Below are 18,463 nucleotides of genomic sequence, written 5' to 3'. Positions count from 1 at the left end.
CCATGTGGGGCTTCCTGCATGGAGCCTGCTTCTCCCTCTGCCTGTGTCTCTGCCTCTCTCTCTGTGTGTGTCTCTCATGAATAAATAAATAAAATCTTTAAAAAAAAGATAGATAGTTTATAAATTAATGTATGTAGCATTTCGTGTCTTAGGCCTAGCTGTTGTAATGGAAAGGTATGTTTGTCTTTCAGTTCATGCCTGTTCAAGTACCAAATGATGAAGAAAAAAACGACCCCATCCTTTTTGCTGGTAGAGTCCGGAATTTAATGGCAGAGTAAGTATCTCTATGTGATCACACTCAGTAAATAGTTTTTAAATGGATTGGTCAATGACATTTCTCATAGTTTTGGAATTTAAGCGTTTTTGTTTTTGTTTTTTTCATTCTGAGGTCCTCGTTCCCTAACTCCTTTTGGTAAGTAAAATAATATGCCTGGAAATGTGGTCAGTAAAATAATCTATAAATATTTTCCCCAGATGCAGCCCTAAACTAATGGAAATATGTTTTTGCCAGAAGGGGAGCAGAGAGGATTCAATATGCAGAAGAGACCAGCCAGCCAGCGGATTCCACAGGGTGGATTCTCCTAAGCTGGCCTGTCGCTGTCAGACAAAGCCTTGTGATGCTCTAAGTTATTCGTGGCTCACCTTCTGTGCCCCAGCCTCCATAGAGCTGCCAAGGCTGGTTGTTTCAAAGGCATTGATGATTATAGCCACAAAAAGGAGAAGTTTGCAAGAGAATGCAATAGATGTACATCTCGTTAAGGGATGGCTGTAAATTTAGAAATTGTAAATCACAAACATAAGGCAGATATTTTCCTGTGCTTAAGAAAGTTTTAACTGGCCATTATTATTTTATCATTTTAACTGGCCAATCATTATCTCTGATTGGATAAATGAAAGAATGTGTGTTATGCTGTCCTACCACCGAGGCAGCCCTAGAGCCTTCCTAGTATGTACTCCACACCAGGCACCACCCTCCTGTCTCGTTCTGGTAGTGGGCTTGGTGCTGATAGGCCAGCAACATGTATTCCTAGCAAAAATTCAGATGAGAAATCTGAATCCAGCTTCATAGCTGAATTTAGTATTAGAAGCAATATTATATATACATACATTTATATTTCACAGCAGAATAACTTTATTTTCACAACAGAAGAAAAGTTCAAAAAATCTTTTACTATGTGTATGTACACGTACTTGATTTTCCCAGTTTCTAGACTGGCTACAGAATTTGCTCTGAGGTAGTTTTCTTCTCTTTCTCCTTCTGTTTTCATACCAGAAGCTAGAAACTCATATAAATTTTAGGAACTGAGGGAATTTATACCAGATAGTTTGACTTCCCAAAATGTGCCTAAAAGCAGAGCAGGGGTTTGATGAGGCAGACTTTATCTGAATTTGGAGGCATTAGGGCCTTGGATAAAGAGTAAGAAAGACCTCTATTGGCTGCCTAACCATGGACAAGTCCCTCTGAGGCTCCTTCTCCTAGTGTGTAAAGTCGTAGTTACCATCCTTGCCTTGTCTTTCTCATGGTTTTGGTGATCATGAGTCTCACAGAGGAAAGAATATGACAGGAGCATTTGAAAGTGGTAAAGACTCAAGCTGGTGGTGTTACTGTGACTTATAATGAGTATATACCAAGTACCATGCCAGGCCGATTTACTCGGGTTATCTGACATAATCTGCACAGCAATTCTTGGAGCTAAGCGAGGAAACTGAGACTCAGAGGAAGTCATTTGCCCAAGATCATGGCAGGTAGTGAGGGTCTGGGCTGGCACTCAAATCCACCTGAGTCCTAGCTCTTGATGGGCATGCTCTACTATTCTCTATCATAAATAATAAATTCCTGAAATATTTAAAAATTTTATTTTCCAAATGAAAATATTCTTACATTAAAATATTTGTTACTCAAAAATAGCCTCTCTGTAGATAGGAAAAAAATATTTTATTCTCATCACATCCATTGAAAATATAATATTCTCAGCCGGAATTCAACAAAATCCGATACAATTGAGGACAGAACTATGATTCTCACTGAATACCTGTGAATAAAAGTTTTGTGAAGAAGAATCTTTAAGAAATTATTTTATGTACTACACAGGCTTTTTTTCTTAGTACTCAGTGGTTTTTCAAGTTGTTACTGATAATATATTTTTGTCAAGTCTAGTTCATTACTAGACCTCTGAGCAGGAGGGAGCCAGTAGACATCATGCACTCCTTTGAGGATGGAGGATGTTTAGATTTGGAAGAAATAATGAGCTTGTTTTCAGTTCTCTTTAGTATTTTCAGAAGATTGTTAGCAAGAAGTGATAGCCAGTTTTGAGAGATGAAAAACATAGATAGCTAGCCATTTGGATTATTCCCTTACATGATGAATAGATGCCATTTATCTGTTCAAATGGCACTTCCACGGGCCTCTTTAGTTTGCCTTTACAATAAAGAATGCTGTGTAGTAAGTAATTATTCCTATGTACAGACAGCAGTGAGCCTTAGTTAAGAGCTGAAAGGTCCATGGTTGGGAAGAAACTCCAGTGGAATGAAATATAAATATACTGCTTTCCTGGAGATTGGAGTCAGCTAGTATCACTGTCACAGTTAAAACACAAAACAAAATGACCACCTGACCAAAGCACGCAGACATAAGGGGATTAACTCAACCACAGGAAGTCTGTGCAGAGGAGAAATATGTCTCTTTGGCAATAATAAGCCAAAGCTACTGGTTTAAAAAGTAGTAAATACTTTCCCATTTACTGTTGTTTGTTGACCAGTTGAGGCCTGATGAAAAATTCATTACCTTTAAAAAAATTGGAATTTGTTTGCTTTCAAATGCCTTTAGAACTTTGGGAATTCCAGTAACAGATCATACCTATGAAGACTGCAGATTGATGATTTCAGCAGGACAGCTAACATTGCCTATGGAAGCTGGGTTGGTGGAATTTACCAAAATTAGCCGGAAATTGAAGTAAGTGTATTTTTAAATTGCTCCACTTTTAGTAAGACGTCCCAAAGAGATCTAAAATCCTGTATGTTTATTTTCTCTGGTTTCATTAATGCTCAGCTCTAGAATCTACATGGTGTCTATTAAGGAAGCCAGAGTTGTGAATTTATCTCACATTTAGTTTATCTAGTTGTGTTTTTTCAAGATTGTCAAGTCAGAAGCATGTGTATTGGTCACAGGAGGAGCCTGAGAGACAGTAAATGTGGAGCAGCACAGAGCTTTCAGAGCAGCTAGTGTTCCTGCTGCCCTCTTGCAAGAAGGATCGCATGATTTGATGGTACCGGCATGTGGTAGTCAGACCTTCTCATGTGAAATATGAATTGACTTGTAGAGAAGCACTTCTGACCATCCACTGAATTTTAAATGCTTACCCTAGGTCTCCTTTTTCTTCTGGGTGCATAGATTTTTTTTAAGGCAAAAACACTCCTTTGTGCTTTTATGAACAATCGCTTTGAACCATCTGCTATGAAAGGTATAAACTTCGATTCCCTTCTTATTACCATTCATTCTTTTTTCAGCCCCATTGGGGATTTGCAGAATGTATTGATTTAGTAGGCTTTGGCATCCTCCATAGGAGAAAGCTGCACAACTAGTTATTGTACTAAAGGTCAATATTTAAAGATAATATTTTGATAACTGATAAAGCAAATATGATTCATCTTTTAATTAAATGTGTTTTGATATTATATTCATAATATTCATATAAATTTGAAAAGTTTGGATAGTTACTGAAATTGGATACAGAAGAAAGCAGTATGTGTTAGGTCACCTGTTTAATTGTATAAAACAAAGACAGGATATGATGTGAGCTATGGTACATTTCGGGTGTTTTGGTGTTTCAGTGTTTTATAATATTTATAATATTGGAAGAAGTGTGTATTGCCTACTGAATCTCCCTGTCACAACATTTTGTGCAATGTTAGTTCATTATCAGCCTGAAAGCTCCTTTGAAAGCAAGAATTGCATATTTTTTTCACAACCCAATTAGTACTATTGACTTACTAAGTAAAATTTAGATTAAAATATGATTTCTTATTTTATTTTCATGAATCATTTCTTATTCTATCACATTGCTCTTCTTCTCAGCTACTTTTCTCTCCCTCAGGAATTTGGGAAAATTAGTCTTACTAATAGCCTTTAAAAAACTCAGAAGCCTATATACATGTTCCATAAGTACTCTAAAATACCCATTTTATTATCATTTTCAAATGTAACACTTAACATATTTTTTCCTCAGACAAATGAATAAAACACCATTCATAAAACGTCCGTGTAGATTGTAAAGGTCTAACAACACATATTTATGATTCTTCGTTGGTTCAGGTTAGATTGGGATGGTATTCGTAAGCATTTGGATGAATATGCAACAATTGCAAGTTCTTCAAAAGGAGGAAGAATCGGAATTGAAGAATTTGCAGAGTATTTGAAGCTGCCTGTTTCAGATGTCTTGAGACAACTCTTCGCACTTTTTGACAGGGTATGTTAAAACGTCTTTAACACACCAACATCTTTACTCTGCTGGTCTCTACAGAGCATAAATCAGTATGGCATTAGAAAAACTTGGCAGGTAACTATTAGAAGAAGCAAGACAGAGCCCATGGCTTAATTTCATGATTTTGTTTTTTCCCCTTAAGTAGTAGTAGTAATGTAATTGTGTATGTGTGCACGCGTGCACCTGTGTGTATTACAACAGTTATGAAGGTATCTACTTATTTTAAGCACTAGGTCAGAAATAAATATTGTAGTCATAAAACCATGTTTGTAATATAGAATTGGAAAGGTTGCCATAACTATCAAGAACCTAAATCTTTATGTCAAAATTCATTCACTGATGACAAGGGTGGTACTATTCTATCCTGAAGAGTTCACAACTTCCCCCAAAATGTATAAGAACCAAGTAGGTTGTATTTTCAAGTAACATTTTAAGACAAAGATTCCAGTTAAAGCTTGGCTGTTGGCCATTCTATTGGATTTTCTGCTTATGAACATGTAAGTACAGGTAGTTAGATAACTGAATTGTCAGGAAGTTCCCTTAGGAAAAATATACCAAGATTTCAGATTCTCAATTTTAATGTGTTTTTTAACATATAACGTTGACAGTAAAGTTTACTCTTTTGGTTACAGTTTTACGAGTAATAATGCATTGAGGGTTAGAACTACCACTCCATTCAGGACACATAACAGTTGCAAAATAGCATCCCCTTTAACCATCCCTTGCCTTGCAAGTCCTTGCAAGCCATCCCTTGCGAGTCAAATCCTTGTCCTACCCTTAACCCCCAGCAATTACTCCATCTCTATGCCCTTGCCATATAAATAGAATCAGCTATTTGATTTTGAGTTTGGCTTCTTTCACTTGGCATAATGCATCTGAGATTCAGCCATGTTGTTGCATGTATCAATAAGAGTTTCCCCTTTTCTTACTGAGTGGTATTCCATTGAATGGACGTACCATTCTTGGTGTATATCCATTCCCCATTTAAGGAGCATTTTGACTTGTTTACAATTTGGGGCAATTATGAATACAAACTATGAATATTCCTGTGTTGGTTTTTGTGTAAATCTAGGCTTTTATTTCACTCAAGTACATACTTAGGATTGTGCTCTTGTTATTTTCTTATCTGAGAATGACTTTATTTTGCATTCATTCCTAGGATATATCGTTGTGAATAGAAGAGAGTTGAGGGTTCTTCCTTTCAACAATTTAATAATGAAGTCATCCATGATTATCCTGCTTTACTGATTGTTCTTTCATTTTGGCTCTCCTCACCAATTCTCCTGCTCTGGTATTTTGTCCAGAGGTAGTTGCTTTTCATATTTCGATTAGAGTTTCTAATTTGTACTCATAAGGAGAGATGGGCTCGATTGGGCTTATTCCATTCTGGCTGGCTCCAGAAGTCCCGGTTCTCTGTTGACCACTGGGAAAAGATATTTTTCAAAGAAATTATAGCTTGATGACAGAAACCAGGACAGGGCTTCTTTTTCTCTTTACCCAGAGCACTCTGATGTTCCTAATGACTCATTCTGTGATCTTTAAGATGAACCATCCTTTAACCTGATGCAGTAAAGCAACCTTCTTCTCTCTGTAGTACCCAGTCCCCTTTCCTTGGCTTGCTTGCAGTGTACAGATCATCTTCCTTTGTCTGTGAAATGATCACATGTTGTGTCACTGCAGTCATACTACTAGAAAATGTAATGAAGACTTAGGAGAAAGGAGAAGTAAATTATTGGCTGTAACCGTGCAAGTTGGGAAAACAGAAGAGCTTCTTACTTGTACTATTACCAATCTCTCTGTGAGATTTATGTACCATCTCCCTCTTTGGCTCTAGGAACCAGGCAAGTAGTTTTAAATGAAAATTCTATGAATAGGAACGTGGTGACAGGAAGGAATATGGCAGGAATATACAATTAAGGAAAGGAGATGGGAAAATGGGGAGTGACATGGAATGGGAACCAAGGAGGAAGCTTAGAGCACATCTTAGACTTTGTGCTCATCAGGATTTTCAATCAAGATTAGCACTAATATCTATGAGGTTGCCCTCCCTTGCAGGTGTCAAACTGTCATCGCTAGCAGTTCCAGGATTATTAGGACACCCATTCTGTTGGTGACTGATAATCCCCAGTGTTTCTCTGGCACTCTTAAGTATGGGAAGATTTGGAAGTGGGGAAGGGAGGGTACAAGGATTAAAATAACCCCCAGTTAGGGGGGTTGACTCACTCTGAACTAGAGGATACAGTGAGCCTTGGCAGCCAAGTTGGCCAATCACATATCCACATGGACCACTTCCATTGGTTCACACGTCACTTACAACCATGAGTGTTTGTCACTTCTTTGTATAGCGTGACTTGGCTTTCACTATAGATCATAAGAGGGTCTTTCCAGTACTTTTCTTTCTGCTCTCCAACATACTGGAAGGTAGAGAAAAGAGCCTGGAGAATTGGGGACTAACGCACATGACCTTCCTTTCTCTCCTTCCTTCCTTTTTCCCTCTTTCCTCTTTGTCTGTCTTTCTTTCCTCTTCTGTCTTTAATGTATCTGCATGTCTGCGCCTGTGAAGATTTGCTTTGTTTTGAGAAGGCGAATTATGCAATTGTTACCACGCCCCATGCACATACCCACTTAACTTCCAGGCTAGGCTTGTTTTCTCAACCTCTTTAAGTGATTTAGCTGGGGAATGTTCCTTGGGAAAGACAAGAAGTTCAGTAATGCCATAGTTTGTTTCCCTCAGAGTAGCTTATCTTGCTAAACTCAATGCTTCATGAGGGGTGGGGGGTAGGAGGAGGAAGGGTGGGAACAAGAAAGGGCGGGGGGTGTTCCTGTGGTTCTTCCAGCAGCTGTACATTTTTGCAGTGCAGACAGCTGCCCTCAGCCTCTCTGTCTCCCCTCAAGTTTAATGAAGTGGTGTTGGGATTTGGGGGGATGGGAGAAAGACCTCCCTCACATCCCCTTACTCTTTCTTCCCATGTACATTCTTGGCTAGTCTGTAAAGACTTCATAATGGTCTTATCTCAGTTTGTCCCTAAAAATTGCACTGTCTCTTGAGCTCCTGTGGACATTCCGACCTGTCCTTTCAGACTCTCTGGTATCTGATGACGAGTAAGGTCCATCCAAAGCGCGGCATAGTTCACTAGTTTGAGATCATGTCATTTGGAGGGGTCCTATCTCTCTGAAAAAGAACAAAGAACTTTTTCATCTTTGTGTTGAGTTTAGCTTCTTTATTTTTAAACATATTCTGAACTGTCTGCATCAGATTGGTCACATGTCCAGATGAGTCAGAGTTGAAGGCTGAGGTGATAGGGTAAAAACAGTGGCGTCTCAACATCGTTGATATTCATTAATTCAGTTTTAAATACTAGACTTTTTGCAGCACTCCTGAAGGGATTGAAATATACCTAATGGGATTAAGAAACAACGCTGGCTAAACCCAAAGTCATAGCACAGTCATTTCTACGGTTATAACAACATCTCAGAATGTCCGTAACAGCATACCTGTTCATTGCATCCTTCCTCAGAGCTATGTTACCGAGCAGAACCATATGCTGCCCCACCAGCACTATCTGATGTATCAATAAGACAAAGTCCTCAGATACTGCCGGACACAGCTTGCCTTTGTTGCTGGCTTGACAAAGCACCATGTTATCTGCCTCTTGAACTTCTTACTAGCTCCAAGTCCTATCTCTTCTAACTCCCGATCCTCCTCTTGAATATCCTGATATACTCAGCCTAATATTTCATCAGCCCCCCATCCCCATAACAGTATGTACATGCACCAGTGGCAAAGCCTTACTTCAGGGTCAGCAGACTTTTTCTGATAGAGCCAGATAGTAATTTTTTTTTTTTTTTTTTTTTACTTTGCAGCATGTATGGTCCCAAACTTCCAGGGCAACTTGTACAACTAAAGAGAAAAATTCATCTTATCCCACTCAGAAAGATTTCTCTGTTACTCGCCGTCACTTAAGCCACAAAAGTGCCCTGTCCTGACTGTCAGCATGAGCAAAAAATCTGCATGCTGCAGCACCCTACCTTCTCCAACAGGAAGGGGCAGGCAAAGATACTTGTTATTGTTGGACCTCATTTAACAGTGGAACTAATACCAAGAACCAGGCAGACAGGAAAAGAACTCGGGATAAAGAGATGCATTCATTCCACATAATGTGAAGCAGTAATAGAAGATCTATAGAAGTTTACAATAGCCCAAATGCTGGATTGTCAAAGTGCTAAAGTACACACACACTTTTCTTGTCTAATATTTAAACAAAGAACATAGTAAATGTCAGAACTAAGTGCTAGTTAGAAGGCCGAAAGGGGAAGAATCATGACAAATTTCAAAATTATTTTACAGGATGGAAAGAATAACCACCTATCTAAATCTTTTTTTAAGATTTTATTTATTTATTCATGAGAGAGAGAGAGGCAGAGACATAGGCAGAGGGAGAAGCAGGCTCCATGCAGGGAGCCCGATGTGAAACTCAATCCCAGGACCCTGGGATCATGCCCTGAGCCGAAGGCAGATGCTCAACCGCTGAGACACCCAGGTGTCCCCACCTATCTAAATTATGTCGGGTGATGGCCTGTTTTGCAGTGTTGTTGATAAAAAAAGGCAATGAGTTCGTGCTAGATGATAGATAACTGAGGAGTTAGAAACCAGTTTTTCTCATCTGTAAAGACAAATGGTACAACACTAGGACAACTGAGGGAAGTTATCATTAAGAAACAGAGCAGACAAGAATAAAGATTCAGAGTGATCACTAGTAAATCGGATGTGGGGTATCCTACAAATCGACAGTGGCCACTCGAAGCACTAACTGCAGCCCATCTCAGTCCTTAAACCTTACCAACATACTCTGTTTTCATCAGCTTAGGAAATAGAGCAACAGTCAGCAAACAACAGCTGGTGGGCACAATCCAGCCCGCTGCCTGTTTTGTTAATAAAGTTTCATTGAAACGAACTGTGTCCATTGGTCTATGTATTGCCTGTGGCTGCTTTGTCTACAATGGCAGAGGCAACTACTAAGCAACAGTGAAGCCTTCTATCCTTTAAATTTGCAGTTCAGGTTTGATTTGTAATATAGTATTTCATAGTTCACATGAAAAGAACTATTGATTGCAGTCTCATTTAATCAGGATTTGTTATGTGAAATGTACCCATAACTTATATGATGCAATTAACAGAAAAAGGCTATAACTTTCCTATGCAGTTGTACTAGTTGGCCTAAGTGTTTGGTGGTCCTATATGCCTGACCATTTCCCTGTTCATGTCTCAGATTGTCTTAACTCCTCCACTTAATCCATGATGGTATTTTCTCTCACAGCGTGTTGTTACATTAGGAATCTCCACTGAAGTGTGAGAATTATAAGCTTTATTTTTGGCTCCTCTGTGCAAATATACCTAGGAGATGCTTAGAAGGAACAGAAAGGAGGCTGCATGAGTTAAAGCTTAACTTTCTTTATAAGCATAAGTGAGCAATCACGGGCCTCTCCCATGAGCATAAGGAAGTAAAGAACAGAGCTTTGTAAAGAGCAAATTGTGTCAGACCAATTTAATTTTCTCCTATGACAGAGTGACAGTCCAAGATGATAACAAAGAAGAAATAGATATTATCTATATGGGCTCTAGAAAGGCTTTTGAGTTCATCCAATATGACATCCTCATCAATAAATGAGAAAGGTCTGGTCCAGATCATGCTGCAGTTAGGTGAAAGCCTCCCTTGACAAGAAAGGGTTTGCTGCAAGCAGGAGCTGTATGTCCTTCTGGATTCAGCGCCCCCACCTTGGCATTCTGTTTGGAGGAGCACCATACTTGATAGGGAGCCACCAGGAATACTTGTCAAAACCAGATGATATGTCAAATCAGGGATAAGGGTGAGTATGTCCTTAAAAGTGGTGGAACCAGACCCCAAAAAAAGGAAGATTAAATTAAATCAACATATAGCATAAAAACACTTGGGCCTGAGAAGGAAAGGAAATGCAAGATAAGAATGATGTCACTGCCACTATTTCAGGGCACATGAGGATCTAGACTCCCAGAATTCCAGAGCTAAAAGGACCTTTCCCATCCAACTGCCCACCTTCATCATTTTACAGAGGCAGCTAGCTGGAGAGAAGGAGTGACATGCTCAAAGCTACATAGCTGGTTAGTTGCAGTCCTGAGACTAGAACTGCTCGTCAGTATCCTTTTTACTTCAAACTGTCACTGTTGACTTTGTATATATATATATACATATATATGGGAGTCTTGAGGCATCTTTTACATATCCTATCACTCACCCATTTCAAGCCTACAATTCAGTGATTTTTTTTTTTTTAATAAATTTGCCAAGTTCGTGCAACTATCACCACAGAGCAGCTTACGAACATTTCCGACACCCCACTGTGTCTCCTGGTAGCATTAAGTGTTAGCTCCTGTCACCAGCTGTCTCCTAGCCCTAGGCAACCACGACAGAGTTGTCAGTCCTTTGGTGTGACTCTAGGCCTGGTCTAGAAGAAAGACATGCTATCTCTGTGGATTTGGTTTTTCTGGACGTTTCAGGGAATGGAATCATACAGTAGATGGTCTCGTGTGTCTGGCTTCTGTCAACGTAGCATAATGTTTTTGTAGTTCATCCATGCTGTAGCAGGACTTTGTCCTCTTTGAATGACAAAAAGTACTCCATTATGTGAACATATTGCATTTTTTTTTCAACAATTGGCAGACGCTCAGGTTGTTTCTACTTTGGGGCCATTATGAATAATGTTGCTAATAGCAATCATGTTTCTCTACTTTTTAAATTCAGTGACTTTTCCCCCTCGAATGGAGGCTAAATTTTCCATCAGATGTGTCATCTTCCTCTACTCTTTTTCCCTGCTGATCTGGACAGTCAATTCCCCCAGATGGCAACCAAAGTTGCTATTAATGTTCTAATAAATAGCCTCTGGGGATCCAATAGTCCAAAGAAGAAAAGGCTTGCTAATCTAATAACAGTCTTTTATTCGAGAATGGTTTATGAGAAACTGTTAGCCAAATGCCCTCCATCTTCACAGAAAATAAATGAGAGGAATCGGATTTAAACCTCAGGGAAAACCACTTCAGCTGGGCATGAGGAGGCGTGTTTTATATGGTAGTGGTTGCTATCAAGTTAATTTGCAATATTATAAAAACAAAGCCCATGTAATTTCCTCTGAGAGAAGCTCTTATGAATGGGTTTACATCTGTCTGAGGCCAGATGGCCCTGCGATCCCCTCAAAAGAAGACAATCCTTTTGTGGCTCTTTCTTCCATGTGGTGAAGAAAGACATTTGGCCTTCGGTGTTCACAGAGGCCATTTCATTGTGCCCATGAGACCAGTTATTGGAGTCATTGTGTCATAAAGCCAGTGGTTGGAGAGTTCTACCCAAACCACTGGGTGTGGCAGAAGGAGACATTTCTCCCATGCCCTGAACAGAACAGTGTCCCCTGCTACTGCTCTCTCCCTAACAGTAGCTAGAACAATCATTACTCACTTCTAGAGATTATACAACTCCCAGGTAATTTCACATCTCATCTCCTTTTGACTTCCTGTTCGACCTGGGTAGTTCCCACTGTGAGACAGATTGTCACATGGCGGTTCAAAGCCCCTTCCAGTCCGAGTCTATTCTGCAGATTGGCCTCTGTGCTGTCATGCCCAGCAGTGGACCATCATCACAGTGGATGGTTGCTTAAAGACCACACATCCTTTAGCTTCTCTGTATTTTTACTGTGTTGTCCCTTCACATCCTCCATCTTTTGGAGAACTCTGGCCTGCACATCATCTTCTGTAGGTAAATCTTCTCGTTGGCAGAATTCATCACACTCCCCTTTTGGGCACTCACAGGGCTTAATAATGCAGTACACTACCTTTCCTCAGTAGCTTGCCTTCCCTGAGTTTTTCTTTCTTTATCACAAATACTTTGTCTTTCAGAGGAATTCTATGAAACCTAAATACCAAAGAATGCTGCATACAAATGTCATATTTGGTATTAAGTAAAAATGTGAATATAGATGTCAGGTTATAATTACAATTAGTTTTTGGTGGGTGTCCTCCCTCGATCCTTAAGTGCAGCAATCTTGATGTATTCACCTTTGTCTCCTAAATACTGAATCCAAGTCCTGATACCTAACAAGTGAGATTGAATCATTATGAAGTAGGCAGAGAGATAGTATTACCATCATTTGGCAGATTTGAAGTTGATTTCCAAAATGCTAAGTGATATAATGACTCAGTGGTTATGTCTTGGCCGCCTTTTCCTGAGTTCACCAGCAGAACTTCCAGAAACCTCTGAAAGACTGGTATCTTGTCTCTCTATCTAGTATCAAAGGTTGGGTTGGTTTCTCAAAGTATTGTTTGAGACTACTTGTCATAAACTGACTTCTGCAGACACTTATTTAAAAATATAAAATCAAACCTCACAAATGTAATTTTGAGCCAAAAAAACCCCACAAAATCAGAAATGGAGAACAGTACTTATAATTTTACAGAAGTAAAATTATATAAGAGAGTACTATGAGCAACTGTATGTATCATGAATCATTAGGGAAATGCAAATAAAAACCACGATGAGATTATTACCAACTCATGCTCATTAGGATGATCTCTGTCAGGAAGGAAGAAAAGAAGAAAGGAAGGAGAAGGGGAGGAAAGGGGGAGGTGGGAAAGAAGGAGTGTTGACCAGACTGTGGAGAAATTGGAACCCTTGTGCACTGTTGGTACAAATATAAAATGGTATATCTGCTGTGGAAAACAGTATCGTAGTTCTTCAAAAAATTAAAAACCAAATTAATATTTAATCGGATAGTTCTGCATCTGGGTATACATCCAAAAGAATTGAAAGTAGGGATGTGAAGAAATATGTGTATGCCCATGTTCATAGCATTATTCACAGAAGCCGAGAGACAGAAGCAACCTAAGCATCCACCAGCAATGAGTCGATAAGCAAAATGTGTCTTATACATGCAGTGGAATATTATTCAGCTTTAAAAAAGGAAATAAATCCTGACACCTGCTACAACACGACTGAGCCTTGAACACATCATGCTAGGTGAAATAAGCTGGTCACAAAAGGACAAGTCCTCCATGATTCCACTTATGTGATGTCCCTGGAGCAGTCAGATTCACAGAGATGGAAAGTGGAGTGGTGGTTGCCAGGGCCTCGCAAGAGGAGGGAATGAGGAGTTACTGTTTAATGGGGACAGAGCTTCCATTTGGGAAGATGAAAAAGTTTCTGGGCATAGATGGTGGTGATGATCGCACGATAATGTGAGTGAATCTAATGCCACTGAACCGAACTCTTAAAAATAGTTATGATGGTAAATTCTATATCATGTGTATTTTACCACAGTTTTTAGAAATTCAATTCAAATTTTAAAAACAAGACACAAAGAAATATATACTGTATGATTTCGTTTATTTACAGCACAGCCATCAGTTGATAGTGTTCGATGTCAAGATAATGGTTACCCTTGGGAGGGAAGAGTAACTAGAAAGCAGGAAGAGCTTCTAGGATATGGTAATATTCTCTCTCTTGATCTGGCTGTTATGACATGGGTGTGTATAGTTTGTGAACCTCTCTGCACTCTACAGTTGTGATTTGTGCAGTTTTCTCCGTGCCTGTTACACTCCAAAAAATGATTCCAAAAATGTCGATCATCAGCCTGACAGCAGACTACAGAATCAGAATCCCTGAGGATGGGACCTGGGAACCCTGCATCTTAAAACCCTCCCTTCCAAGTTTTTCGTAAGAGCATTGGATTTGGGGATTTTTGCTAAAAGAGAGGGACTAGGGAAATAGTCTCCCAATGCCCAAGAATTCCATTCTGCTCTAACAATAAATATTCCTTAGAAAAGAAATTCTTGATATCTTTGAGTCATTTAGCTTCTCCTGTTAGGAAAATGCATATCATCTTTCAGGTATGGAGAAGTCAGTGATGTATAGAAATGAGTATTTTAATAAATTACATTTTAAAATATTATTTCTTGTAATTCATCATACACACAGTAGCTTATGAATATTTTATTGAGGCCCTCTAAAAGCTGGCAGGTGCTAGGACCTCATGGAAGTCTTACTCCTTTAGTAGGAGGAAAGACATTGCACCATGGGGCGTGGCACCATGCAAGCAAGTACAGAAAAGCCAGTTCTTCTACCTGTAAGCTAATGAGACTCCATCTCAGCTCTCTCCACACCATCTCCAAAACATCAGCAGCTTCTACACTTGCTCCTTAAACCAAAAGCATGTTTCTTGCAAAGGCTTTATTGGAAGGGGCAGATCGAGGCCTTGGAGAAGCCCTTGGAGGCCTTCTTGGAGGAGGTGGTCAGAGAAGAGGAGGAGGAGGAGGAGGAGGAGGAAGAAATATTGGAGGGATAGTTGGAGGAATTGTGAATTTCATCAGTGAGGCTGCAGCAGCTCAGTACACCCCGGAACCACCTCCCACTCAGCAGCATTTCACCAATGTGGAGGCCAACGAAAGTGAGGAAGTTCGTCGGTTTCGACAACAGTTTGCACAGCTGGCAGGACCGGACATGGAGGTGGGCGCCACTGACCTGATGAATATTCTCAACAAAGTCCTTTCTAAACACAAGGATCTGAAGACTGATGGCTTTAGTCTTGACACCTGCCGGAGCATTGTGTCTGTAATGGACAGTGACACGACCGGCAAGCTGGGCTTCGAAGAATTTAAGTACCTCTGGAACAACATCAAGAAATGGCAGTGCGTTTATAAGCAGTATGACAGGGACCGCTCTGGGTCCCTAAGAAGTTCTCAGCTGCGCGCGGCTCTGCAGGCAGCCGGGTTCCAGCTGAATGAGCAACTTTACCAAATGATCATCCGCCGATTCGCTGATGAGGATGGAAGCATGGATTTCAACAATTTCATCAGCTGCCTGGTCCGCCTGGATGCCATGTTCCGTGTCTTCAAATCCCTGGATAGAGATGCAGATGGCCTAGTTCAAGTGTCCATCCAAGAATGGCTGCAGCTGACCATGTACTCCTGAAGTGGGTGCCGAGAAGCCAGCGCCCACCCCGAGGACGGGACTCCTGAAAGCCCAGCCACGCTGTCTGCACGTTGGCTCGTACCCTGTCCTGGAGCTGTCGTTTCCAGTGAGCTCCTACACCAGCTTGCATGCTTCGAACTGGGGCTGTCCTTTACCGCTTAATTAAAACAGATATTTTTTTATGAAAAATATTCCGGGTGGTTTGTATGTCAGGTTTTTGAGATGCTGAATGTATATGATGGGGCGGGGGAACGTGGGGCAGAGCCCCAGTCGAGTAGATTTTAATAGAGCATTGCTTATTTGGTGAGTGAATTCCAAGGAGCAGGAAATTTGTTGTTACTGAGAATGAAATTTTGAAAAAATCTTGGAATAAATCAAGAAAGCCTCAAGAGATCTATTTTTTCCCCCTTTAAAAAGGTGAGGAAGAGAGAAGTTCAAAATCTGTTTTTCCTCACATCTGGTCTTTCCATTATGTAAATAAATAAATAAATAAATAAAAAGTGTTTTCCTGGAAACCTATTTAACCGTATAGAAACAGGTTCAGAAATGAGAAAAGCAATTTCACATAAGGTAAGTAGATAAACATTTTTAATGGTAGAGCAACTGTCTAAAATTCCAGAATACTTTAGTCCTGTTTCTCTAGTAAGATAAGCATGCAGCAAACTTGTATTGCTTTGATTTGTTTGCAAAAAGGGTTAGGGCATTCGAGAATAAAGGGTGGATCCGTAATCTAAAATGTCACTCTTAATCATTCTTACATGTGCTTCATACAAAATCAGGCATGCCCGGCGCATGTTGGCTGACTGGTTCTTGTCATGTCTTGCCCTGCCCCAGAGCTTGGAATGGTTTTTTGTTGTTGTTGTTCCTCTTGAAAAACTGCAGACAGAAGAAATGTAAGCAAAGGAGGGGGAAAAAAAAAAAAAGGAAGGGTTGCATGAATTGTAACCAATTATGTAGTCTATAAAGGAATATAGAGATATATAAAGATACATAAATATTGTTGACTGTTACAGTGCTTCTCACAGCTGACTGCAATTCAGAATCACAGGGAGAGCTCTTTAGGAATACTGACACTTAAGTCCCACCCCAAACTGGTAAACAGAGAATCTTGAGAGGTGGGGCCCAGGGATGAGTATTTTATCCCCAGGTGATCCAATAAGCAGGTAAGGTCACCATGCCAGAGCAGTGGTCTCTGTCATGTGTATGGCCCTTGGTTTGGCCCTCTCATTTTGATCAGGAGGTTATGGTGGGCATAATCCAGAATCCTCCAGCAAGTAGATTCAGCCTGAGGGGATGCGTCTGCAAGTGCTCAGCTCCCCCACCTGCTATTGAAGTAACCCCTCCTGCTTCTCTGGCTCTTAATGCATTCCTTCTCTCTCCCAGGCTACTTTAGAGGGTCCTCCTGAGTTTGAAGATAAATTCTTCCTTCCTCTTTGGACTCATTTAGAGGAGCGTTTAACTATGGAACTGATGTAACTCTCCTGTTAACAGCCCACAGCTGCATGTGAGAAATCCCCAGTGAAATCAGGAGAGGTTGGCATTTGGCCTCCTCGCTCACCATCATCACCATCATATAATATTTATGCAACACCACGCACATATAATTCTGCACTGAGCCAAGCACAGAGACCACATCCGCCTTCCTCTAGGGACTTGTAAATTTAAGTTTGCTCTGGTGTGCTACTTAGACCAGGTATGGTCCTATCAGAATGAGATCACTGCCAGCAACCACACATTAATATCAGGATCCTTATTTTAGAATCAACCCATTCATACATCAGACATGAGTGTAGGAATATAGCCAAGAAAGGGGAAAGCTGCCAAGATGCCTTTTAAGGTCTCAGAATATTAAGTTTATTATTTAACCTTTCCATATGACAGTTGTAGAAAGGGCAGCAGAGCCTTACCCTTTTTTCCTCAGTTAATTCTAAATATTTTATGAAAGTTAAGACGGTTACCTCATGCTGGAGGTGATATTAAGTATTTTTCTTGCTCCTAGGGTCAAGGGATTATCTGCTCTTAGGATTCACTTCCTGCCTGTACAGGGCAAACATCCTGAAATTACGTACATTTCTCTTCTGTTCTCTTCTGGATTTGTATAAAACTTGTACAGGTAACCCCAGTCACTAGAGTAGACACTAGAAAATCCAGTCTAAACTCTGGACTTTTTTTAAGTATTCAAAACTTTGGCATTGTGTGGAACCATTAGCCTAATGAATGATTGAATTTCTTAGTTTTTATCTAACAGTTGATGTTTTAAGGGGACATTTTCAATGTGTGAGGGAATATTTACATGGTAATTTTCTTAATTTTGCCATTTCTACATGGAAGCTTGCTTATAGGCTAAGACTTTATATGATTCCTATTCCATCCCATGATTTTTTAGTTCTAACATTAAGCAATACAATCGATGTAATAAGCTGAAAATAATACTCAATGATTTTATAAAGCATTTGAAATTGTACCATCTACATTTTTAAATTTCAAAACATCCCATATGACTTTGAAAAACATCTTTATGTTAATACAAGCCCCTGGATTCCATAAACTGTGACTGCAGGAAAAAAGAATGTAGTTCTGTATGTCTGCATGCATGCTGTACACCTAAGAAAAGCAGACCTCAAAAATATGCAGAATGGGTACATCATCTTAAAGGTCACTTTTTAAATATCTTTTGAGTATTAGTGCATTTATTTTTAAAAACTTTTTTTTAAGTTAGCAATTTTGTCAGTAATATTGCATGACTAACCCATCATGGGGCCTTAAAAAAATATTCACAGATGCACCTGCAGGGCCCTGATATTTAACATGTCTATCAATCTTGAGGTGCTTTCAGAATTACTTCTTTAAAGTGCCTGTGTTTAATGTTAAGTGGATTAAAGCAATTTAATTCTGAGAAAATTGGTAATACAATTGTGTATGTGGGTAGAAACATGCTCTTAATAAGAATATTTGAGTAAACAGAATGCCTCTTCCCAGTCTCCTCTGGAAAAC

General features: G+C 39.8%; 2 protein-coding genes across 3 annotated transcripts in view; both read left to right on the top strand.

Moving 5' to 3' along the window:
• LPCAT2 (lysophosphatidylcholine acyltransferase 2) overlaps positions 1-18,463 on the top strand; it is a 66,809-nt gene that overhangs the window by 33,909 nt on the left and 14,437 nt on the right. For both annotated transcript variants that reach the window (XM_041767613.1, XM_041767614.1), the window contains 3 exons: positions 192-274; positions 2,828-2,953; positions 4,313-4,466. In XM_041767613.1, the coding sequence (XP_041623547.1) occupies positions 192-274; positions 2,828-2,953; positions 4,313-4,466 (363 nt within the window). The remainder of the gene's footprint in view (positions 1-191; positions 275-2,827; positions 2,954-4,312; positions 4,467-18,463) is intronic.
• On the top strand, positions 14,370-16,081 carry CAPNS2 (calpain small subunit 2). The gene has a single exon (XM_041767615.1). The coding sequence runs from the start codon at positions 14,711-14,713 to the stop codon at positions 15,467-15,469; it is 759 nt and encodes a 252-aa protein (XP_041623549.1). The 5' UTR covers positions 14,370-14,710; the 3' UTR covers positions 15,470-16,081.

Source organism: Vulpes lagopus, chromosome 8, assembly GCF_018345385.1.
Source record: "Vulpes lagopus strain Blue_001 chromosome 8, ASM1834538v1, whole genome shotgun sequence".
In the NCBI taxonomy this organism is placed as follows: domain Eukaryota; kingdom Metazoa; phylum Chordata; class Mammalia; order Carnivora; family Canidae; genus Vulpes; species Vulpes lagopus.
Note: the sequence above shows the minus strand (reverse complement) of the source record. Positions and strands in the feature narration are given on the sequence as shown.